Genomic DNA, 25,477 nt, shown 5'->3' with positions numbered 1-25,477 from the left:
TTTTTTTTTAAGTGTACTTTGATTACCTACTCATTTCCCTTGTCTGTCTATTGTTTACTTATTTTCTTAGTGGTTACGATAGGGATTGTAGGTAACATCCTAAATTTAGAACAGTGCATTTCGAATTGATACTAACATTACTTCAATAGAATACCAAAACTTTGCTCCTAGTGTACAGGACAATATTCCAACCAAGTCACCCAGCCAGGGCAGTAACTTTATGTTTTAGACTTGAGAGTTGATTCTGTCAGTTCTTGCCAGTTTTTGATAGTTTTAGTGGAAGGACCGATTCTTCGAGTGCTCTACTCCACTGTTTTCTTTGATGTTTTTCCTGAGTTGTAAGTTTTGTATGAACGGCAACATATTCTTTTGGTAGGTAAATTTAATAAATTGATTTAGAGTATGTTGCTCCTCCTCTTACTGTGATTTATCACTGAAACTTTGCTTTTAAAAGCTTCTGAATTATTAAACTTATGCACAGACTTGTAAAAAAGAACAACTTAGAAAGTAGAGATTTTAAATTAGCTGCTGAAAGAAATTGAGCAGAATGTTGAGGATGTATCGTATATTTGTGGAATTTAGGAACATTCTTGTTCACTAAAGCTGTTCGATGTAATTGCTTGCACTTGATGCATGTTACTGTAACAGTGTTACTATTGCACAGCCCAGACAGCCATTCCAATCTCAAAGCACTGGGTGTACTTGTTCTCTTACATAGTATGATCTTGAGCTGTACTTAGTGTTTTGTTGTCTGATTTTTATGTTTCAGTGGTTAAAAGCAGTGTGAGATGAGGAATGCTATTCATGTTTAAAATGCTGAAGAAAAAGAACTTTTTTCTCATTAAGTCACTTGAATTTAAAAAGACTACCGGTGGGTTAGAAGTAAGACTTAATTAGTGCCTTTGTTTTGAGAGTCTCATTTCATGTTGGTAGAAAAGAACTGTCACAAAAATAAATCCTGTTTTGAAATTTGGTTTCTTTTAATAGTCTTAGTGAAATATCTTAGAAATCATTGATAATTGAGTTCTGGCCTTTGAATTACTGGTGGCCTGATTAGGTTGAATCTGTGTACTTAAGTCAGAAAGTTAGTAATTTATGCAAGCGTTTATCATGGGGTGAAATTCATTTCATGTAGCCTTTTCAGTAGTTTGTAGCATTTGGTTGACTTTGATTGTTAATAAGCTAGAGCTCATGAATAATTTTTAATTACCTATTTGTTCACTTAAATAAATAATATGAGGGATCTTATTTTTGAGGGCAGAAGTAGGAAATTTTATCATAATCAGTCAGCCAGAGATAAATATTTTGGAAGGTGTTTTTTGGGGGGAAATTTTTTGGATTTATATTTAATTCTAGAGTAGAGAGGTGATGACTTGCAGCATACGGTATGCCAAGGTGTTCTTTAGTTTGAGAGCTTATTTGTAGCTGTGAATTGTTCCATGTTAACTACAGTTAAAATCAATCACTTTGGTTTTTTAGGAAACATTTGTGACTTTGATCTTTACTTTCTGTCTAATTTTCATAGGAATAATCCTCTGAATTTTGTCAACCGTTTTTATTCTGTATGTGTTAAATATTCAGGTTGTGGATTATATGTACATCTACATTCTTATTTATATTCTGACCTTTAAAGTGCACTGTATTGTGTTGGTCAAAAAGTTTGTTTAGTTTTTTCCGTAACATAAAAGATACATTTTTATTTCCACCAATAACTTCATTGATTTGGATATTTTAAGTATCTCAGCTCTCTCCCACACAGTGTAACCTTGATTGCTCTCAATTTATGACTCGATTTGATTTCTGACAAATTCAGCTGATCTACTGGACTGTGGAGAATGCATTGTCCAGCGAGAAATCTCCAGTATGAAACTTTGCAAACCACTTTTGACACATGTCATTGTTTACAGCACCTTCTGCATACAGGGCACAAATCTTTTTTTGCATCTCAGTTATGTATTTACCTTTCTTGAAATAATAAAGCATAATATGCTGAAAATGTTCTGTATTTTCTTCCATCTTCAGTATTTAAATGGCTACATAAAAGTTCACCAGTTTTTATTGTTTTTTAAGTGCGTGCTGATATGACAGCTGTCACAATACAATCCACCAAAATTGTTTCTAATGAAGGGAACTAAGCAATACCAGCGCCATCTTATGGAAAAAAACCAAGGGAACTTTTTGGCCATCTCAGTATCTTATTCACACAAGGGGTACTAAAGGAAAAATGAAGAGAAAGTGAAACATTATCAGTTTTCCTATTCATTAACAGCTCTTCTGAAGGTTTAATGTTTAAACTTTTGGCTGGAGGGCATGAAGCTGGCTGGTTCTTTGATTTCATTTTATCCTACCTTTCTCTCAGGAATGCAGTGAATGAATGACTGTAATACCTTCTCAGATTAAATTGTGAACTTGTTAAACTGTAATAGGCTGCCTAACTTATTAAATACTACTCTTCTTTGAAATGTCTTCCTTTCCCTCACTTCCTCAAACCTGCTTCCTGTGAAAATTCTTGCAGTCATCATAAGAGAATAACTTATAACTTAGAATAATATTCTCGTTCAGAAGGTGGTTAAGATCTGTGCAGTTTGCTATGTTGATTGTATGATTTAGACAAATTGTTTTGATAATCTTGATAATTTCAGTTTTATGAATTTATAATTGTATAGAAAAATGGTAAGGGTCCAAAGCCTCTTTTTCCTCCCTGTCAATTTGTACACTATACAAGATTGATTGCTTTTTTGCTAAAAATATACCTTTTTTCTGCAGAAAAACCTGATCTGAACAAAAATTTTTACTGTCTTAAATGGTTCTCACACTGCAAGGCTGAGATGGGTGAGCTGGGTGACTGACAGAGCCAAAGAAGGCATGCATTTCCTCTTTTTAACAAGTCGTAGTATTTTTATACTCCTTGTCCCTTTAGACAACCACCTAATGTTAGTATTTATTCATATTTAAGATTTAAATTTAGCTCTGGCTGGTGTAGCTCAGTGGATTGAGCGCTGGCCTGTGAACCAAACAGCCACAGTTCGATTCCCAGCCAGGGCACATACCTGGGTTGCAGGCCAGTTCCCAGCAGGGGATGCATGAGAGGCAACCTCTCTGTCTCTCTCTCTCTCTCTCCTTCCCTTCCCCTCCAAAGATAAATAAATAAAATCTTTAAAAAAAAGATTTACATTTAAAGTAGAAAGTATTCAGTGGGAAAGGATAAATTTTACCCTTCTCAGAGAAGGAGTTCTGTAGATGTATACAAGTTTTGTTTGCTTTTAAATATTAGCAGGTCACTTTTCTAATTATGAGCTTAGAATATTAACATACAGTTCTGATTTTTATAAAGAGCATTAAAGAGGAGATTACTGATTAAATAAGCTTTGTTGACTTTTGTAATTGACAAAAAATGTATCTTTGCTTAACAACTTCTCTTACAAGTAATTATACAACTGGGGAGGAGAAATAATTTGCAAATTAATCTGCTAAGTAATTGAGATGAACTGGACCTAATTTGTCAACATTTGAGTTTCATCTCCAAAGTTTACTATCTATATGATGTTGAGTTACTTAACCTTTTAAAGTGTGTATAAAATAGGGATAATAATGATAGTACTTGCCTTATTGGAGTTGTTAGTAGCTAAATAATTGTTAGCAGATAACTTAGCATAGGTATGTAGCATGATACTTACCAGGTGGTAAGCAGTGAGCCATCAGATGACTGTTTCAGTACTAGAATCATCTTTTAAGAAAGACCTGACTTTCCCCCTTATTTTGTTAATAAATGTGTCAGTGTGTAAAGTTACACAGTCCTAAAATTAATTTGGAAAGAAAAGTCAAATAAATATGTTCCTTTAGTAAAGAAAAATTTCATTGCCTTTGAACATGGCAGCTATTTTTCTGTTTAATCTGTAGCTGTGTAATGAACCCAGTGTACCTGGCTCATTTTCGCATACCTATTATATAAAATGGGAAACCTTTTAAAATAAACGACTGTCGATGTATGATTTAAGGTATACTTTTTATAAGCCTGTTTTAATACTAAAATCCATCACATTTGCATGGCACTGAATTTAAAGGAAATGTTAGTACAGTTGGCTCTCTTTGGAGTTATATAATTTATTTTCACTCTCAACATTTAAACATTTTGTGATCTAATATAAATTATTATATTTGCAAAGTTATATATCTACCTAGCACAAGAACACACCAAGCGTGTTCCTGCCCCCACCTTCTTTGCTCCCTTTGTCTAGAATCCTTTTTCCTTAATTATGGCCCAGCCTTGGGGCGCTAAGCTAAATCAGGGCTCTGCAAAAGGGATATGTACTTTTGAAAGATGTTGTCTCTTCTGTCTAGAATGTCACACTCTTCATCCTTATCTTGTTGTTTTACCCCACTGCCAGGCATTGTATTATAAACTCTTGTTTGTTTATTTTTCAAGTCATTTTTCCCATTAGAATAATAGGAGAGAGCAGGAACTTTGTTTTCTTCACTGCTGTTTGCCACTGTGTGAGATGAGAGTACAGGGGCCTGGCTCATTGTAAGCATTAATAAATATTTGTTACGTGAAATCATTAGCATTGATTGAATTAAAACATATTTTTATTGTATAGATGGAGAGAAGGAATCCATGAACCAATTTAAATAATTATTTTCCATGAGAGTTTAAGGTATTTATGCTAATAAAAAATGACCCATTTAAAAAGATGAGATTCTCTTTCCTCTACTCCACCAACAAAGAAAAAGAAAAATGTGATTTAAAGTTGAGAGTACTTTGTATGTAGTATGAACTGTCGTCAGTCAAGAGGCCTGATTGAGAACACCAGGTTAACTTATAATCCTGGTAAGACTGCACAATCATTTAATTGCTCTAGGTTCATTTCCTTCTTTCCTTTCCATGATCTGGCCCAGTACTTCGTCCACAGTTAGGGTAGTCAGTAAATGTTTGTTGGGTGAGTGAGTGAACCTGTGAAATGAGTAAACTCGTGAGCTAGGTCTTAGTTTCCCAAAGAGTGTCCCAAGGACCCTTGAATAAGAGATTCTGGAGTAAAATGGATCAAAGACATTTGAAAGACACTACTGAATTGATTTGCAAACTGGAATGTGCATCAGAATTAGCTAGAGGGCCTGTAAATACCCTGTCTGTCAATAATGCATCATATTGCACATGCCTATTAACATACTTGAATCTCTTGTTCTCTGGGCCACACTTTGAGAAACAGGGCCAGGCCACATCTGCATTGTTTTCCACATAAAATGGTGATTTTTTTCTTTGCCTGCTTGGGTAGGTGAATACTTAGTTGTATTAGGGGTGAAACTATCAGAATTCAACTCTGTGCAGAGTTGGAAGATAATATGATATTCATGGTCTACATGGAATCGCTTATATACATTTATGTATTTAAAATTTGTAACATATGCATTTTATAATATATTTTATTGATTATGCCATTACAGTTGTCCCATTTCCCCCCCATTATTCCCCTCCAACTTGCACACCCCCTCCCCGCCCATGTTCCCCACCTTTAGTTCATATCTATGTGTCATAGTTCTTTAGCTTCTACATTTCCCACACTACTCTTGCCCTCCCCCTATTTCCTCCCCACTATTTATACTGCTTATTCTCTGTACCTTCTCCCACCCCTGCCCTGTTGCTAACCCTCCATGTGATCTCCGTTTTTGTGGCTCCCTTCCTGTTTTAGGTGTCTGCTTAGTTTGCTTTCGTTTTAGGTGTGGTTCTTAATAACTGAGTTAGCTGTCCTTTCACTGTTCAGCCTTTTTATCTTCTTTTTCTTAGATAAGTCCCTTTACCATTTCATATAATAAGGGCTTGGTGATGATAAACTCCTTGAATTTAATCTTATCTGAGAAGCACTTTATCTGTCCTTCCATTCTAAATGAAAGCTTTGCTGGATAGAGCAATCTTGGATGTAGGTCCTTGCCTTTCCTGACTTGGAATACTTCTTTCCAGCCCCTTCTTGCTTGGAAGGTGTCTTTTGAGAAATCAGCTGACAGTCTGATGGGAACTCCTTTGGAGGCGACTGTCCCCTTAGCTCTTGCTGCTTCTAGAATTCTCTCCTTCATTTGAATCTTGGCTAATGTAATGATGATGTGCCTTGGTGTGTTCCTCTTTGGGTCCACCTTCTTTGGGACTCTCTGAGCTTCCTGGACTTCCTGGAAGTCTATTTCCTTTGCCAGATTGGGGAAGTTCTCCTTTATTATTTGTTCGCGTAAGTTTTTCACTTGTTGCTGTTCCTCTTCTCCTTCTGGTACCCCTATAATTCGGATATTGGAGTGTTTAAAGATGTCCTGGAGGTTCCTAGGCCTCTCCTCATTTTTTTGAATTCTTGTTTCTTCATTCTTTCCTGTTTGGTTGTTTCTTTCTTCTTCCTGGTCCACTCCATTGATTTGAGTCCCAATTTTCTTTCCATCACTATTGTTTCCCTGTGCATTTTGCTTCTTTTCACTTAGTGTAATTTCATTTTTTCCTCTGATTTGTGACCAAACTCAACCAGTTCTGTGATCATCTTGATCACCAGTGTTTTGAACTGTGCATCTCATAGGTTGGCTATCTCTTGGTCGCTTAAAAGTATTGGCTCTGAGGCTTTGATCTGTTCTTCTGTTTGAGCCATAATTTTTTGGTCAGGTGTTATAGGTGAGTGGCAGAGCCTTAGGTGTTCACCAGGGAGGTACAACCCAGTGGCTGGGTTGTGACGCTGTATATGGGGGCAGGGTCAGAGAGGGAGCAATGGCGCTTGCTCTTGCTCGGATTTCGGTCTCTGCTGCTTCCCGCAAGCAAATTGGGCCCTTCTGATGCTGGTTCCCAGGTGGGTGGGCTTCTGTACATTCTAGGGCCCTGTGGGTCTCTCCTGCGAATTATCCTTTGAGACTAGGAGTTTCTCCCAGCACCTTTCTAGTTGGTGCTTTTAGGCTTTATTTCCAGGTGCTGGAGCCCTGGGTTGCGCAGTCTATCTCACTGCCTGTTTTTTGCCTAGTTTATCTGTGTTCGAATGTGTGACTGCAGTCAGCCCTGTACCGCCTGGGCTCCCGGCTCTGGCAGCCACTGCCTTTTCCTGTGGTGATCCTTCTCTGTAGGTTGCTGACTCGCTCCTCTTATCGGTCTGATTGAATGGTTGTCGGACTTCCGTACAGTTCAATTTTCTACGTTTATATACATTTTGGATTCTTGCTAATGTACATTTGAGATCAATATAGGGATGTATAACAGGAAGAACTTTATGAAAATTGAGCCCCAAATGATGTAATGATATCTTTCTCAGTACCTTGTATACCTTTTATTCATATTTCCCTTTCCATTATGGTTGGTTTTAATTTGCTATACACATTTTTAGAATTTTAGGGCATGGCAAAATTAGGAAATAATATTTTATCATGAGAGTCAAGTTTTCTGTAGAGAAAGATTAAGTTTCAATTAGGGTCTCCTTTTCTCTAGTCGTATTTTCAGATTTAGGGTAGTCTCGTCTCATGGCACAGCATTCTACTTTGCATGTCACATTTTGTTGACTTAACTTCATTTTTAAATATGGTTGTGCTTGCTCTGGTCTTCTGTTTTAGAGTAAAAGATTTTGTTAATTAATAGCAAGGGGATGTTTAAGGAAGAAATGATGGTTACAAAACTCGGTTGATGTTAAATGTAGCACAGAGAGTCTTCATATTTGAATGTAATGAAATGCTTTACATTCCCCAAGGCTGTGGACCTTTCCATTGATGAGTCCAGCTTGACAGGAGAAACAACACCTTGTTCCAAGGTGACAGCCCCTCAACTGGCTGCAACTAATGGAGACCTTGCATCAAGAAGTAACATTGCCTTCATGGGAACACTGGTCAGATGTGGCAAAGCAAAGGTATTTTGTCTGTTGTTCTGAAAATAGCAGATCCTTTGTTTTCAGCCATTTTTCTCAGTTCTTTTTTGCTAATTTTATGGAGACTTAATCCTTGGCAAGTATTGGTAAAGCTGAGAAGAAGCTATTTCTCTACTGTATATTTGTCTGCAGTTCTGCCATTTACCGGATAATGTATCCTTTAAAGGCATAATTCTCAATACCTGTTTTCTTTCATTTTTTTTTATAGAAATAGTGGCTTATGAATATGTTCATTACTAAGTTTGAAATTAGTCATATGGTTCTGGCTGTAATATTCTGACTACATATCATTCATATGTGATTGATACAAATATTTTGTTTCTGCATTCTAATATTTCACATATATAAAAGACAGCAATAAGTAGTATTTTGGGGACAAAGATACTCTACATTAAATGTCTCTAATGAGTATAAGATTCATTTTTCAGAAATACTAATATAAACAAAAACTGGACTTCCGAATTGAGTCAAAAGTGAATTTAATGAAATGTTTGTTTTTAAGGTTTGTATCACAAGATCTAAGTACTAATGATCTTTAGTAACAACAAAGTGTAAATAAACTTGTGCTTGCTTTGACAGCACATACTTGTATAATAGAAATTAAAATTATACAGAGAAGATTAGCATGGACCCTGTGGGAGGATAACATGAAATTTATGAAGCGTTCCATATTTTGAAAGGGAAAAAAGTGTAACTTTACTAAGTGAAACTTGATAAAAGTATGTCAGATAACTTAATTATAGGCAAGGCTTTGGAGAAATGGAATGAAGAGGTTTTTTTTTCCCCCCCTTTTTTTGATAGCATTTTATTTTCTTTTTTAAAAAAAGATTTTATTTATTTATTTTTAGAGAGAGGGGAGGCAGAAAGAGGGAGAGGAGTATCTGTGTATGAGAGAAACATCAATTGGTTGCCTCTTCCTCACCCCCAGCTGGGGGGAGTATCTGTGTATGAGAGAAACATCAATTGGTTGCCTCTTCCTCACCCCCAGCTGGGGACCTGGCCTGCAAGCCAAGCATGTGCCCTGACAAGGAATTAAATTAGTGACCTTTTAGTTTGCAGACTGGCACTCAATCCACAGAGCTACACCAGCCAGGGCAGAGTTTTGTGTTTTTTTAAATGGAGAAGGTTGATCCCATCTGAATATAAATATATTTTCCTGTTTTTCCTTTTAGGGTATTGTCATTGGAACAGGAGAAAATTCTGAATTTGGAGAGGTTTTTAAAATGATGCAAGCAGAAGAAGTGAGTACTTTGTTAATTTGCATTAATTTCAAATCTGACATTCTTTCTTGCAGTAGAGTAAAAGAGAATATTGGTAGATTATGTGCTACTGACAAAAAAATTTTATTCAGAATATCACTCAGTTGTTTATGCTTAAAAGCATTGGAAAGTCTAATTGGAAGGGCTTGAATTGGCATTGTTAATATTCTAAAACATTTTGATACTGATTTTTTATGGGATACAAATACTTATAGCTTATTTATAGGGCTAATTCTTTTAGAAATATTAGATTTATTTTGTTAATTTTAAAGATTATTAAATAGTATATTTGTTCCTCAGAACATGTTTTCTACCAAAATTCCCAACTTTGTATAATTCTAAGTAATGGGGAAAAAGATTACAAAGTAAAATAATCTAGAAGATACTCTTATTTAAGGATTTTTGAAGATTATTTTCTCATTTATTTTCTTATATATAAAGAAGAAGTTGCATCCTATAAATATCATTATTTCCCCTAAATCTCCTAGATTCTCAGATGACCTGCTGAACTCAGTATACATCATGCAGTGTATAAACCATTCTAAGAAGTCTGCCTGTGAAGAGACCTTAGGGAAGGGTGTTAGCAGACCAGAGAGCCAACAGGATAAAAGGACTTGGGTTATATACCTGTTTGTGGATACTGAAAGGAGAAAGATGGGAAAAGTGAGGGGCAGCTGATGGTAATGAAGTCCTGGAGAAACTGATCAGAACAGGTTTTTTTCTCAAAGTGAGGCATAGAAAGCATGGACCTTTTCAGATAAACAGATTTTTTAAAGTGTAAGCCTCAGTTTCCTCAGTGAAGGGGCTAATATGTACCTTAACAGAGAGTTGTGTGTGCCATGGATGTGTTAAGCACCGGCATGGGTCTGTCAAGCACTTAGCATAGTCCCTGGCACCTAGTATATCTTACTAAATTTAGTTAATCATGGTGACAGTCTTCTCTAATTTGTCAAGGCGCCAAAAACCCCTCTGCAGAAGAGCATGGACCTCTTAGGAAAACAACTTTCCTTTTACTCCTTCGGTATAATAGGTAAGAGAAGAGTGAGTATGTATATCTCATATATTTACTTAGATTGTTTTTTTGTTTGGTTGGTTTTAAGTATAAAGGAGGGAATTTACATGCATATATACATACATACATACATACATACATACATACATTTATTTAATTAATGAACTCAATTTTGGCTTTATTACTGCTTTTTTTAAAGTTAGAAAACTAATCTTCAGCTGTTCTTTTCTACAAAGATAAATCAGAACTCTGTTTAATTCGTATAATAAAAGGGCCTATCTATAGACATGTTATTTTTTATCTGCAACAAAATGTGATTATATTGTTTTATGGACTGCTTTTCTTTTTTATTTCGCATATCCTATCATAAACATCTTGCCATTAAGTAGATGCTCATCTAAAACATACATCAGACTTCTATTAGATATTTCTCTAGGTTTTTTGAGTTTTAATAATGTCTGATTCTGTAGTGCAGATATTTATTGTAAACACCTCTCATTTTGTTAGGATAAATTCTTAAAAGTAAAATTATTGGGTCAGATAGTATCCATGTAATTCTAAAATTTTTGTCATGTTTTTAAAGGCTTTTGTTTTGTATTGCCAAATATTACCCTTCATCAGCAGGGAAAAAGTGTCTCTTTCTTAGCATCCTTGCCATCTTGGTTATCATTAACTTTTTTTTAGATGTTTATTTTTTAACATTTTAAAATTACAGTTTACATTTAATAATATTTTATATTAGTTTTGGGTTTATATCATAGTGGTTAGACAATCATATACTTTACAAAATGTTCCCCTGGTATTTATAGTGTTATCATTAACTTACCAGGTGAATAAAAGACTTCTCTTTATTTTATTTCAGAATTCATTATTAGAGTAACCGAACACTTTGTTAAATGTGTTTTGGTGCAGTTTTGTTACCTGCTAATCTATTAAACAATTGTATTAGTTTTGAAATTTCTCCTTTAATTCTTACATGATAATTATTTTAATCATTCTTGCTAGCTTAATGTTTTAAATTAATAATGAATTTTTAAAGCAGCATTTCTACTGTATGTATTCAGTGAGTTTCTTAAATATTAGTATTACTCCATCTGCCTTCATCATAAACATAGAGAGTAGGAAGGTATTTTGTTCCTCTTGTTTAACTGCTTATGTTCTCAAAGATTCCTTCATTTGATTACTGCTACTGAGAAGATTTATAGTAAATTTGATAATTGAAAAGCATTTAGCGAATTAAATCTTCCAGTTTATATTAATGTGGTATCGTGAAGCAACTTCACACTTAGGGAGAAAAGTCTTTTTAACTTTATGATTACTTGGTTTTAATATAATAACATTAGACATTTTTCTTTTTAAGATAGTATATGGAATTAGGGTAAGAGTCAAGATCAAAATCAGGGATTAGTAAGTAGACTTCTCTTGGAAGAGTGGCAGATAGTAAATATTTTTTAGGTCCATAGGCTTAGGTCCATCGAGTCTGTGTTGGGAATACTCAGCTCTGCCATCAGCACAAAAGCAACCATAGCCGATACAAAACAAATGGATGTAGCTATGCCAATAAACTTTACTTATAAAAAACATGCAGGAGTCCCATAGATTGTAGTTTGCTGACCCATGGTATTAATACATGGAATATAATTTCTTTTGTTAGGAAAGTATTTGGGATAGGATCTTAGAAGGTCATGACCTATATCATTGTTTTGTAGTTACAGAAAGATGAAGCAACTTGTTTAAATGTTTATATTGATCTAGAGTCCAATCTTGAAGTCACTTTATTAAAACTGATTATATTGTTTTTTCCTCATAAAACCAGTAGTGTACCCTGTGCACCCTTGTTTTTCAAAGACAAAGGTTAAAGCAGAGAATATAGAATCAGTTGTTTCATTTATGTTAGTTGGCTTTTTTATTTTTAAATGCTATAAAAGTAGTAATTTTTAAATATTAATGCAGTTTTAGATGTCTTAGGTAAGATCGATCCCTCTTTGAGCCAAGCCCTAAGTAATTCTTTGTAGTACAAAATGTGTAATGTCTGGATATTGAGTTATGAGAAGTAAAGTTCCAGGGTTTATTTTTGTAAAGCTGATAATAAATGTAAGACTTACATGTCTTACGTGGCCTTTTTTCTCCCTATTGTATGAAAGTACTGGTGTTGTTTTCTCATGTGGGAGCTCTCAGATACTGTTTGAAGGGATGGGTAGCAGCAGTGGCAACAGAAGGTAAAATGTGTGTGTGTGTGTGTGTGTGTGTGTGTGTGTGCACATGTGCGCATCGCAGCATTAACTTGACTCTCTCTTGTGTAATGGTTTTTTCCAAAATCTGGTAGTCATTTCCTGGTACACTTTTTCTTCAAAATTAAGGAATATTTTGCTGCCCCTCAGCTGGTTATTCTATCACTACTATGCCTAAGTCATTTTATGTAAAAAATAAAAATAACTGTTTGATTCTGTTCCAGGTATCATCATGCTGGTTGGCTGGCTACTAGGAAAAGATATCCTGGAAATGTTTACTATTAGTGTGAGGTGAGTTCTAATGCTTTTTTAAAAAAAATAAATGGAAGTCTCTTGATGTGTTCAATTCTCTGATAGGCATAGTTTATATTCCATTGTTAAGGTTTTATATGAGTACATAGGGTATAATATCTCTACTAAAATAGTTCAGAATTCATATATTGAAATGAACTCTATGAAAATTAAAACCAACATATATGACAGTGGAGAAAACCCATACTAGGTATCTGGTATTATCAACCCATTACTGCACTTTTGAAAATATATTTTCTTGATTATGCTATTACAGTCGTCCCGTTTCTCCCCTCTTTATTCCCCTCTGCCCTGCATACCACCTACTCCCACCCGCATTTCCTCCCTTTACTTCATGTCCATGTGTCATACATATAAGTTCTTTGACTTTACATTTCCTATACTATTCTTTTCTTTCTTTTTCTTTTTAAAAAATGTATTTATTTTAATGGTTGTTCAAGTACAGATTTCTGTCTTTTACTCCCATCCCAGCCCACCCCCATAGTGATCCCCACCTCCCTCCCATTTCCACCCGCCTTAGTTTTTGTCCATGTGTCCTTTATACTTTTCTTGTAAACTCTTTCCCTTTTCCCCCGAAATCCCCTCCCCTCTCACCTCCCCCTGTCTGTTTTCTATCTACCATTTACGTTACTTATTCTCTGTACCTCTCACCCCTCTGTGTCCCACTCCCCCACTGATAACCTTCCATGTGATCTCCATTTCTGTGATTCTGTTCCTATTCCACTTGTTTGCTTTTTTTGGCGGGGGGAGTGGGTAGGAGTTCAGTTGTTAATAGCTGTGAGTTTGTTGTCATTTTACTGTTATCATTTTCTTAGATAAGTCCCTTTAACATTTCATATAATAAGGGTTTGGTGATGGTGAACTCCTTTAACTTGATCTTATCTGGGAAGCACTTTATCTGCCCTTCTTTTCTAAATGATAGCTTTGCTGAATAGAGCAGTCTTGGTTGTAGGTCTTTGCCTTTCATGACTTGGAATACTTCTTTCCAGCCTCTTCTTACCTGTAAGGTTTCTTTTGAGAAATCAGCTGATAGTCTAGTGGGAACTCCTTTGTAGGTAACTCTCTCCTTTTCTCTTGCTGTTTTTAAGATTCTCTCCTTATCTTTAATCTTAGGTAAGGTAATTCTGATGTGCCTTGGTGTGTTCTTCCTTGGGTCCAACTTCTTTGGGAGTCTCTGAGCTTCCTGGAAGTGTATCTTTTTTTTTTTTCTGCCAGATTGGGGAAGTTGTCCTTCATTATTTTCTCAAATAAGTTTTCAATTTCTTGTTCTTCCTCTTCTCCTACTGGCACCCCTATGATTTGGATGTTGGAACATTTAAAGATGTCCTGGAGGTTTCTAAGCCTCTCCTCATTTTTTTGTTTTTGAATTCTTGTTTCTTCATTTTGTTGTGGTAGAATGTTTCTTTCTTCCTTCTGCTCCAAACTGTTAAATTTGAGTCCTGGTTTCTTTCCCATTTTTGTTGGTTCCCTATAGATTTTTCTTTATTTCACATGATGCAACCTTCATTGCTGCCTGGGTCTTTTTTATGCTGTTGAAGTACCCAGTGAATCCTTGGAGCATCCTGATAGCCAGTGTTTTGAACTGTGATCTGATAGTCTGGCTATCTCCTCATTGCTTAGTTGTATTTTTTCTGGAACTCTGATCTGTTTTTTCATTTGGGCAATTTTTTTTTTTTTTTTTGTCTTAGCATGCCTGTTATGTAATAAGGAGTAGAGCCTTAGGTGTTCACCAGGTTGGGGCAACCCACATTGCTGGCTTGTGATGCTGTATGTGGGGGAGGGGCTCAAGAGGGAGCACTGCCATTTCCTTGGCTGTAGGCTGGTTTTCAGTCACTTCCCCCACTATCCACAATCAAATTGGGCCCTTCTGGTGCTGATTCCGTGGTGGGTAGGCTTGTCTACGTTCTAGGACCCTGCGGGTTTCTCCAATAAACCATCCTGTGAGGCTGGGAGTTTCTCCTGCTGCGGCATCAACCCCCACAGGTATTTTCAGTTAGAGGTTTTGAGGCTCTATTTCCCCTCGCTGGCACCCTGCGTTGTGTGCAGTCTCTCTCGCTCCCTGGTTGTTCCTTCTGGTTTATCCACACCAAATATGGGATGCCCAGTCTGCAAGCTGCTGCCTTGCCCACCCAGGTTCTCTAGCTGCTCCCTTGCTGAGTCCTCCCAGCCTGGCTGTCCATCTCTATCCCTTCTACTAGTCTGGATGAATGTTTCTTCTTTAACTCTCTGGTTGTCAGACTTCCATACAGTTTGATTTTCTGGCAGTTCTGGTTGGTTTTTGTTCTTACATTTGTTGTTGTCCTTTTGGTTGTGTGAGGAGGCCTAGTATCTATACCTATGCCTCCATCTTGGCCAGAAGTCCTCCATTACAGCATTTTTCTATGTAAATAGTTTCAGGATCAGTGAAACCAAAAGCTAGCAGCATGCAAAGAGAAAGACCACAATATAGAAACTGAATAATCAATTTTAGTAGGAAAAAAATGAAAAAATTCAAGAAAACAATAAAAAGTAAACAGCATTTTTATTTTCACAGATTTATGTAGAAACTGCATTCGTGATAGATTGCTGTAGAAAACAATATAGAACAAAAGAAAAGGGGTTTTAGAAATTAAGATTACGATTGCTGAAATTAAAATTTTAATTTAAGGGCTATAATGTACAGTTGACGAGGTCTCCTAAAAAATAGAGTAAAAAGTTCAAAACAGAGAATGATACAAGTGTCAAAGAGAATAATTCAGCAACTATCATATCTAATAGGAGTTTCAAAAAGGGGTAAGAAGAAATTATATAAGAAATAATACATTAATATTTTCTCAATCTGAAGTGAGACATGAATCTTTACACTTTGAATGGGTTCTCCGATCGCCAAGCAGGATTAAGAAAACTCCAACCTAGATACATCCTTGTGAAACTAAAGAAAAATAAAGTCATCTACAAAGGAAGGCTAACTAGATGAGTATTGGACTTCTAATTAGCAACTGCAGTTCCCATCATGAGGTGTTTTCAGGTTCAGCTAAACATTTCAACTCACAGACTGTCATAGGTCTCATCTGGTACCTGTGCCCTGAATGCAGCAGGGCAGCCTCAGGCATCCCTCTGCTGAGAGAGCCCTTGCAACAGTTTATGCAGCAGTTCATCTTCAGTACAGGGAGTTGAGATGACCTGTGAGTGCAGTGAACTACCTAGGGCTAAAATGCTTCATTTTCTGCAGGAGCCAGCATCTCTGGAAACTTACACTTTCTAGGGTGCCTGCAAGAAACATGTCTTATTAGTCATGTGTCACTACACTCAGGAATCCCAAAGCTATGGCTTCCTGTAAAATAGTTATAGTTCTTCGAGTCTATAGACAGTTCATCAATCAGGAGATCCCTTTATCATAAGCAGTGTTGCTCTAGCATTATAATTGACATTCGACCTTTATTGGATTACTGGGGGAACAGAGTTAGAGATTTAGTCAACTACAGAAGAGGAAAAGGATTTTATTAATCCTTCATCCATAGCAACATTGGATTATATTAGAAGATTTAGGGGCAGTACTATGTTAGTATGGGAGCAGATGATTTTAAGTCCATAAACCAAAGCCTGGCTAAAGTATCAGTACAGTTCTTTACAAACAGATAGGTAATTAGAAAATTTATCCCATGCTTATCCTTGCATGAATTCAAGCAAAACAAGGGTGGAAGAAATGGAAATAATGATGCAAGTAAGAGTGGAGCTCACCTTGGCCTCTAAGGAAAATAAATGTAGGAAGTAATAATTCAAGAATTAGAACAAAAGTCAGTGGAGCAGCAAAAATGAATGGATTACAAGGAATACATAGGATGAATAAGAAGTTAAAAGATAATTGTGATATGGTGAAGGAGTCCTTTTTTTTCCAAAGTGGCAGAAATTGAATTTGAAAATCTTGGCTTAAGTCTGTATTAAAAAAGCCTTGGTGTAAATACAAATTAAATTTAAAATAGGGCATGAATTTGAAATATTAACTGTTGGCATATTATCTACTTGACTCATTTGGAACTTCCTGGATGTATTTTTTGAGCAGTTTTAAATATTTGTGAGTTGGCAAATAGTGATTGCTATTTTTACTCCAGTTCTTCCAAAACACAAACATTTTAAAAAATTTTAATTGAATAAAAGTCTATTTTGCAATTACCATATAGGTTCATACATCTGAGATGTGTTATATATATAGGATTTTAGTGGCCATATTTTACCTATGTCTTAAAACATTCTGTTATTTCTTTATCCTAGCAATTATTTTAAGTTATTTCCAGCTGTGCTAAAAATGAGTGAAACATTAATAAGCAAGCAGAATAATGATGGGATTGCTTATAAGTTGATGTAATAATAAATAAAGGATAGTCTGTTATCCTTTGATTTGCTTATTATGATGTCCAAAGTATTACATCATCTGTAAGACAGTATAAAAGGAGCCCAAAGATACAGTCTTTTGTACTTTTTTCCCCATTTATTAAACAAAGTTAAGAATTCAGCATATTTTATTTTCTTACCATAATTGCAAAGCATAATTGACAGGATTATTTTCACAATTATTAAATAAACCAGAAGATAAATGCATGGAGACAACAACTGTAGGCTCTAATGATGAGGTTGAAATTGAACCATATAAAGTGAAATTTCAACACTGAGTCCTTAGGTGTAGCTAATCTAGATCTTCTCAAACTTCTGAACTAATGAGTGAATAGTTTATTTTTAAGAAAAAAAGTAAGGACAGCTATTCTCTTCCTGTTAGTCATTATACAACAAGGAATTCATCATGCAGTGTTTTCCAGCAAGAACCCGGACCACCCCTTTTTGCTAAAAGGATAAGGATGTATGACAGTATCCTTTCATCTTTTATATTTATTTACCAACATTTGGGAGGAATGTTCAAGGCTGGTATGAATGTAAAGGCAATAAAAAAGAAATAGAAATAAAATACTTCATTTGATTCACCATTGTAGTTAGTGTTTATAAATGTAAAAATGAAAATGTTTAGCAGTTAATGTTACAAAGAAGATGACTACCTCTCTTCAACAAAGTTATGAACCATCGGCATTTTCAGAAGTGTTGCATTTGAAGAAATAAATGCAAACAGAGGAAACAGTTGATTGATAAGCCTATCACCTGTTAGAAATATTTTTGATTTTGAAATCACTACTTATAAGGATACTTTCCAGGGTCATTCATGACAGCTAATGAGCAATTAGTGGCATCCAAAGGAGATTTCTCACTTCAGATACATATATACTTTGAAATTGAGGGGCATAGTTAAAATACAAGTGAAAATTTTAAGTTCACTTTATTCCTCTGCAATCAACTATAAAATGGCTTAACTATAAAAGCATGACAAGGTCCATTGGATCTAGATTGTAAACGATGATGCCTGGTGTTCCTGATACAGTGAGGGTTAATGAAAGCATAAGGTTGTCTTTGAACTTAGAGTAGTTCAGAAGTGAGAAGGAAGTATTAATGATAGCACATATTTCTTGACTCTTTAATGAACTCTGTTTAGGCAGTAATATCATAAATGTTATGTATTGGCTTTCAATTTTAGAATCAACCTATAAATAAACCTGAAAAAGTTAAATATATCATAGAACAGAATGCTAATAATATGAAGTTAGATCATGCAAAAAAAGTATGTATAGAAATTGGGAAGTAGAAACATGAGGGGAACATTGTTAGAATGAAGAATAGAAATGTTTATGCCCTTATCTATAGTGGAGTCAAGAGATAATACTTGAAATGGGATAAGAATATAAATTTAATTCTCTTTTATGTCACAAGGGAAACAATGAAATAATCCGTTTTTTATGATAAAATACACATACCCTAAAATGTACTATTTAAAAATTACATACAATGCAGTTAACTATATTCAGATTTATAACCATCACCACTGTCTAGTGTCAGAACTTTTTCATCACACCCAAAGAAAAGCCTGCGTTCATTGAGCAATCAGTCCTCCTTCTTCTGTCTCTCTAGTTCTTGGCAACCACTGAACTCGTCTGTGGCTCTGTGGTTTGCTGATTTCTTGATATTTCATATAAATAGAGTCGTGTCCTTTTGTGTGTCTGCATTCTTTGATTTAATGTCATGTTTTTGTTTTTTTTAATATTGTTGGCACTATTACAGACATTCTCATTTTCCTCCCTTTGGCCAGCTCCACCAACCCTTCTCCCCCTCCACGCTCCATGGCCATCATCACACTAATGTCCGTGTCTGTGGTTTATGCATATTTGTTCTTTGGCTAATCCCTTCACCTTCCATCCAGTACCCCTTATGTATGCTATGAAACTTTTATAAATTTATGAATCCAATTTGTTGAATTTCTCATTTGCATTTTATTATTGAGGAAGTAAAATACTGATTAACAGCTATATGGGTTGATATTTAGATACCCTTAAAATATTCTAGAAAATGTATTATGTAAATTTATTATATAAAGCTAATACTGAGTAGCTTTGAAGAAATCAATTCTAAAGGTTTTCAGGGTTCATCCATTTTGAGTATATATCAGTACTTCATTCCTTTTTATGACTGCATAATACTTCATTGTGTGGATGAGCAATATTTCATTGTATGGCTATACCACAATTTCCCATTTATCAGTTGATGGGTGTTTGGCCTGTTTCCAAGCTTTCTGGCTGTTGTGTATAGTGCTGCTGTGAGCATTCATGTACAGGTTTTGTCTGAACATCTGTTACTGTCATCTGTCTCTGTAGATGAGGAAACTTAAACTGCAGAGATGGAGTAATAATAGTTCAGGGTCACACAGGTAAAAATCAGTGGAGCTAGCAGTACAACTAAGCACTTTGATGTCAGAACCTATATTATTTACTGCTTAACCTGAAAGTTAGTAGATGTCCAGTGCATGTTAACTTCCCCTTCCTTGTCACGCCACTTTTGGTGTTGATGGTATTAATTTTGCAGTTATTTTTAACTGCTATTTTAAGTAACAGTTGAAATTATTGCTGTGGTTACCATGTAACTTAAACTTCAATACATTGGTTGCAGTTTGGCTGTAGCAGCAATTCCTGAAGGTCTTCCCATTGTGGTCACAGTGACTCTGGCCCTTGGTGTTATGCGAATGGTGAAGAAAAGGGCCATTGTGAAAAAACTGCCTATAGTTGAAACTCTGGGTAAGCCTGTGGAAAGAGCCTACTTATACAAAGATGTGTTACGCTAATAGTGAATTATCTTTGAATCTTATAATTTTTGTCTTAATAATTTTGCTTAGTGATGTTTGGCTTGTGGCAATGTGACTCTGATTTTAACAACCAAAAAAGGTAATTAAAAATGCATACCATTCTGGACAGGGGACTCAGAGAACTCTTTTTGTATCACGGAGTGTTCTAATTCTTAAAATGTTTAAAAAGTCTATATAACAAATGAAACTTTAATAGAATTCTTTTGACAACTCAAGAAAGATAATTGATAATTATAGATCCTGAAATGTCATACGTAAGTAGAATTTGCTGATAAGAATGATAAATATACAATAGTTACATTGCTATAATAAAACTTCATATGTGATACAAAAATTACGTTAACTATGTATGCTATGAAACTTAATTTTTTTAAATTTAGGAATCCAAAATTGTTGGATTTAGTTTTTCATTTGCATTTTATTATTGAGAAAGTAAAATACCTTAAAATACTGATTAAAAAATTTATATGGATTTATACTTAGGCACCCTTAAAACTTTCTAGAAATGTATTATATAAAGCTAATATCAAGTTGCTTTGAAGAGATCAATTGTAAATAAGTAAGAAAAAGCCAGCATGTATGCATATCTAATTTTTAATTTTAATTGCATAAACTACCTTATGATAAAGCAAACATTATGAGAGTCAGCAATTTAAAATTATCAGTGAGCTTGATTTGTATAAAATTTAGAGAAGCAAGGCAGGCTTCTACAGGACAATCTGATTTGTTTTCAGTGTGAACTTGTATTTTTCACTGACTTTTAGTGACATATAATGATTTATTCTTTAGGCTGCTGTAATGTCATTTGCTCAGATAAAACTGGAACGCTGACGAAGAATGAAATGACTGTTACTCACATATTTACTTCAGATGGTTTGCATGCTGAGGTACTCTATAGATTGATTTAACAGCAGTATTTCTTTGTTAAGACACTTGGTGTTTAACATTATTAACTATTCCCGAGACTTACCTTTAAAATGACTATAACATTAGTTAGCAGCAGAGCTTTCTCTTTCCACAGTGATTCTACCAAGTCTTGTTTTACTCCAGTTATACAGTCCTAACTTTGAATTCTGCTTGATACTTTTTTCTTTTTCTAAGATTTTATTTATTTTTAGAGAGAGAAAAGTAAGGGGAAAGGAGAGGGAGAAACATCAATGTGAGAGAGAAAAATATGGATCTGTGAGGTGCCTCCCATGTCAGGGAATTTTACCTGCAACCTGAGTAGGTGCCCTGATCCAGACCCTTAGCCTTTTGGTGCATGGGACAGCATTCCAACCAACTGAGCCAGGGCAAGGCAAGCCCATAATTTTACGAAGGTCTGTCTGGAAAAAGTCCAGCCATTGGTAATATAACGAGATTGGTTTGTGTGAGATTGGTGTAACCTTGCAGCCAAGGAGAGTGAACTGGAATGTGCGTGCATGAACAATGCCGTTCACCTACCAGTCAGTGGGGGTAGTAGACACCACAGAGGGAGCACGTATACTCTGTGGCTGTTGCGTTCAAAGTGAGTGAGCAGAGCAATGAAACTGCATCAAAATTTGCATTAAACCTGAACATTCCTCTGGGGGAACTATTTGGATGATTTAAAAAGCTTTTGGGGACAATGCAATGAGGGCAGCATGAATAAAAACATGGCACAAATGCTTCACAGATGGTCAAGAATCTGTTGAAAGTGATCCACATTCTGAGAATGTTCAGTGTGTCTGGGCTACAATCAGCAAAGATCCACAGCTGACAGTGTGAGAACTAGAAGCCAATCTGGGAATTCCAAAAACTACCCTGTCTGAGATTTTGACACGGGATCTTGGCATGAAACCTGTTGCGGTAACATTTGTTCCCCAGCTTCTGCTACCAGAGCAGAAGAAACATCGTGCTACCATTGCTAATAATTTGAATCAAACTGTTGCCAATGAACCAGATTTCCTCTGGGTCATAACAGGAGATGAATCACGGGTCTATGGCTATGACCTGGAAACGAAGACCCAGTTGTCTCAATGGAAATTGCCTGGATCTCCACACCCAAAGAAGGTGTGGTAAAGTCAGAAAAAGATCAAGACCGTGTTGACTGTGTTTTTGATTGGGAAGGTGTTATCTGACGCAAGTACGCCCCTCTAGGCTAAACAATAAGGAGCACTACCTCAATGTTCTTCATTGGTTGAGAGATGTAATAGGAGGCGAAAGGCTGCAACCATGTGCAGCTGGTGATCGGCAGCTTTGTCACGACAACATGCCCTTTCAGGCATCGCGTCTTATGCAGAGGATTTTGGCGAAACATCAAATTGCCCAGGTGACTCAGCCCCCCAAAAATCATATTTGGCACCCTGTGACGTTTGGCTTTTCCCAAAACTAAAATCACCTTTGAAAGGGAAGAGATTTCAGACCATAGATGAGATTCAGGAAAATACATGATGAGGCAGTTCATGGCAATGCCAAAAAACGATTTTGCAGAATGTTTTGAACAGTGGAAGAGACACTGGGAGAACTGTATGAGATTCCAAGATTCCTGCTTTGAAGGGGACTGAGGTGTCATTGTCCTCTATACAGTGTTTCTTTTATCTTGGATCTTCTTCAGTAAATGTCTCTATTTTTCACATTCCATGGATGGATACTTTCTGGACAGACCTTGTAAATGTAAGGCATTAACCATTTGTTAATTTCTCTCTTAATTGTCTTATTTTTATTGTAAATTTAATTTTTGTTTGGCTTGGTTTGTTCTAGCCATATGGGATAAGTATCTGGCTTGTCTCAACCTCTGATTATTAAGACTGGTTTGCAATATGCTGTTAAAGTAGCTTGTAATTGCTGGGATAAATCACTTACTGTCTCCGAGCCTGCATATTTGCAAAAACAATTCTGCTTTTGTCTGTATTACAGGCTTGTCATGAATGTTAGACGTGGCAGTGGATTTGGACTTTTTGCATATTGTATTATATTAACATAATGTTTTATAAATTTAAGCTCACTTATGTATAGAAATTTTCATGGTTTATAGGTATTCTATAGTATATTATAAAGTAGGTATATTATATATAGTAGGTATATTATACAGTATATTATATAGTAGGTAGAAAACAAAAGATTATATTATGTTAATAATTATATTATTTCTACTTGTGATATACTATACACTATTGTAATTATTAACTATAATTAATTACCAGTATAATTAAAGTTTTATCACTATGGTAAAAATTAGAATTTATATTTCTTTAACTATTAAATATTCTCTTACACAAATTTCACTGCCTACATATTCATGCTAGCAGTGTCATGATACATAAAATGAAATGAATACAACTCATCATAGATTTTGGTTTTCATAAGTATTGTCACTATTTATTGGTTATGTTATTAGCCCTACTTTATTTCTTAGGTTACTGGAGTTGGCTACAATCCATTTGGAGAAGTAATTGTTGATGGTGATGTCGTTCATGGATTTTATAACTCAGCTGTTAGCAGGATTGTTGAGGTAAGTGCTTTATTATCTGAGAAGGTACCATTCTTCATAATGACTTAGGACACAGTGAGGAGTTCACAGTTTATGTGTATTTCTCTTAGGCGGGCTGTGTGTGCAATGACGCTGTGATTAGAAACAACACTCTAATGGGAAAGCCAACAGAAGGAGCCTTAATTGCTCTGGCAATGAAGGTATGTGCCTAATCTTTCTTCTTCAGCATACACAACATCACCCTTAACAAGAGAGTGTGAGTCCATCAGTTTCAGTTTTACTGGTTTTCGGTATGTTGTTTTTGCTGCCTTTTGGGAATCAGTTTTAGTCTTCCTGGAAATATAGAGCACAAAGCTTTTTCAGTGTCACTTTATCTCTTATATGCAAGAAACAAAGTGATGACCAGTAATGAAAGAACAAATGTTTCTGTCTTCCATAATCATTAGAGTCTTGTATGAAAAATGTTATGTGTGTTATTGCTGATAAATACTTTCAAATGAGTAAAAGGCAACATTCTATTATTTCCATGTGAAGATATTAAGGACATCCTGAGAAACCAGCTTTTCTTTTTTCAGTCTTCTATTTTTCTTCATTATCAATTTATTAAAATGAGTCTAGAGTTAGGATTTGTGTTAGGGAGGTGGAGTGCTCTTCTCAGTAACCCCTTTATGTGTTTCAGCTGATCCATTCTCCTAAGTCCTACATTTGATTAGATAAGAAACCTGAAAGTCTGATCTGTCACTCCCAAACAAAAATAAAACTCCTACCTTTTAGAGGGAGTGGAAGGGAGAAAGAAAGAGAGGTAGATAATAATATTTATGGGTTGCCTCTCACTTGCCCCCTGGCCGGCAACCCAGGCTTGTGCCCTGTCTGGGAATCGAACTGGTGACCTTTTAGTTCTTAGGCCAGCGCTCAATCTGCTGAGCCACACCAGGCAAAGCTAAAATTCTTACTTCTCTTAGAAGTCTTAGAAAACTTTTAGACTTTTGTGAAACAGAACGTGCCTCTAAATGAAGTTGCTTGCATTGAGATCCAATATAGAAGTGTTGGTTATTATAACACTTAATTTAAAAAATAAAATGGATATTTTTAGAATATGTTTTCTTAACAGACAGGGACATTTTATCATTTATTCTTTGTTTAGCTAAAATAGCATACATAGTGCAGCTTTTTAAAAGTTATTCAAAAGTTGAATTTGTTCATAAGTATTACTGTATTATATATAACAGGATATTCAAAAGTTGAATATGTTGACAGGATTTACTCTGTTAAATTTAACTTAATCTCTTTGAGAGATAAGGAATGTGAAACCCATTTTTTTATGTGTGGGGGCTTCACATTTTAGGTAGGACTCTAACAAGGCAGACCAAGGTAGTAGAGAGTTAAGTCTTAAACACTGAGCTACACATAAGAAGAGTGCAAATTCAGAGTTGGGATCTGGGCTTTGAAGGATATAAAGGGTTTATTATTTTATTTTTATTTTTTAAAAGACTTTATTTATTTTTAGACAGAGGGAAAGGGAGGGAGAAAGAGGAAGAGAAACATCTATGTGAGAGAGAAACACCAGCTGGCTGCCTCTTGCACATGTCCCAACAGGGCATCAGGCCCGCAACCCAGGCATGTGCCCTTACCTGAGATTGAATAGGCGACCTTTTGCTTTGCGGGTGACACACACACAGCTGAGTCACACCAGTCAGGGTGATAGGAAGGGTTTTGATAGTAGGCAAACCAGGGAAAGAGTAGTAATAAGAACATAAGGGAATACATAAGCCTAGAATGGATAGTGGCTTTTGAATTGATCAACGTGGATAAAGTGGAAGGAGTTTGCATAGCCCAGAGGACTGCTAAATAGACTGTGTGGTTAGTTTCTGGAGGACCTTTGAAAACAAGGAAGAAGAGTCTCAACATGTTTCAGTCAACAACAAGAAGTCAACAAAAGTAATGAACTAGATTTTTGAGTAGTATAAAAAGTATTTTTGAACCCTGGCTGGTGTAGCTCAGTGGATTGAGTGCAAACCAGCAAACCAGAGGATCACAGTTTGATTCCCAGTCAGGGCACATGCCTGGGCTGCAGGCCAGTTCCCAGCAGGGGACACACGAGAGGCAACCATGCATTGATATTTCTCTCCCT

At 35.7% G+C, this 25,477-nt stretch overlaps 1 protein-coding gene and 1 pseudogene across 7 annotated transcripts in view; both read left to right on the top strand.

The window, feature by feature from the left end:
- Window positions 1-25,477, top strand: part of ATP2C1 (ATPase secretory pathway Ca2+ transporting 1) — a 124,774-nt gene that overhangs the window by 72,942 nt on the left and 26,355 nt on the right. For all 7 annotated transcript variants that reach the window (XM_037143904.2, XM_037143910.2, XM_037143905.2 and 4 more), the window contains 8 exons: window positions 7,695-7,850; window positions 9,041-9,109; window positions 10,082-10,157; window positions 12,595-12,661; window positions 19,703-19,827; window positions 20,685-20,782; window positions 23,272-23,367; window positions 23,457-23,546. In XM_037143904.2, the coding sequence (XP_036999799.1) occupies window positions 7,695-7,850; window positions 9,041-9,109; window positions 10,082-10,157; window positions 12,595-12,661; window positions 19,703-19,827; window positions 20,685-20,782; window positions 23,272-23,367; window positions 23,457-23,546 (777 nt within the window). The remainder of the gene's footprint in view (window positions 1-7,694; window positions 7,851-9,040; window positions 9,110-10,081; window positions 10,158-12,594; window positions 12,662-19,702; window positions 19,828-20,684; window positions 20,783-23,271; window positions 23,368-23,456; window positions 23,547-25,477) is intronic.
- On the top strand, window positions 8,447-8,544 carry LOC119048429 (uncharacterized; annotated as a pseudogene).

Source organism: Artibeus jamaicensis, unplaced genomic scaffold (assembly GCF_021234435.1).
Source record: "Artibeus jamaicensis isolate MK-2021 breed Jamaican fruit bat unplaced genomic scaffold, CSHL_Jam_final contig_519, whole genome shotgun sequence".
Classification (NCBI taxonomy): Eukaryota; Metazoa; Chordata; class Mammalia; order Chiroptera; family Phyllostomidae; genus Artibeus; species Artibeus jamaicensis.
Note: the sequence above shows the minus strand (reverse complement) of the source record. Positions and strands in the feature narration are given on the sequence as shown.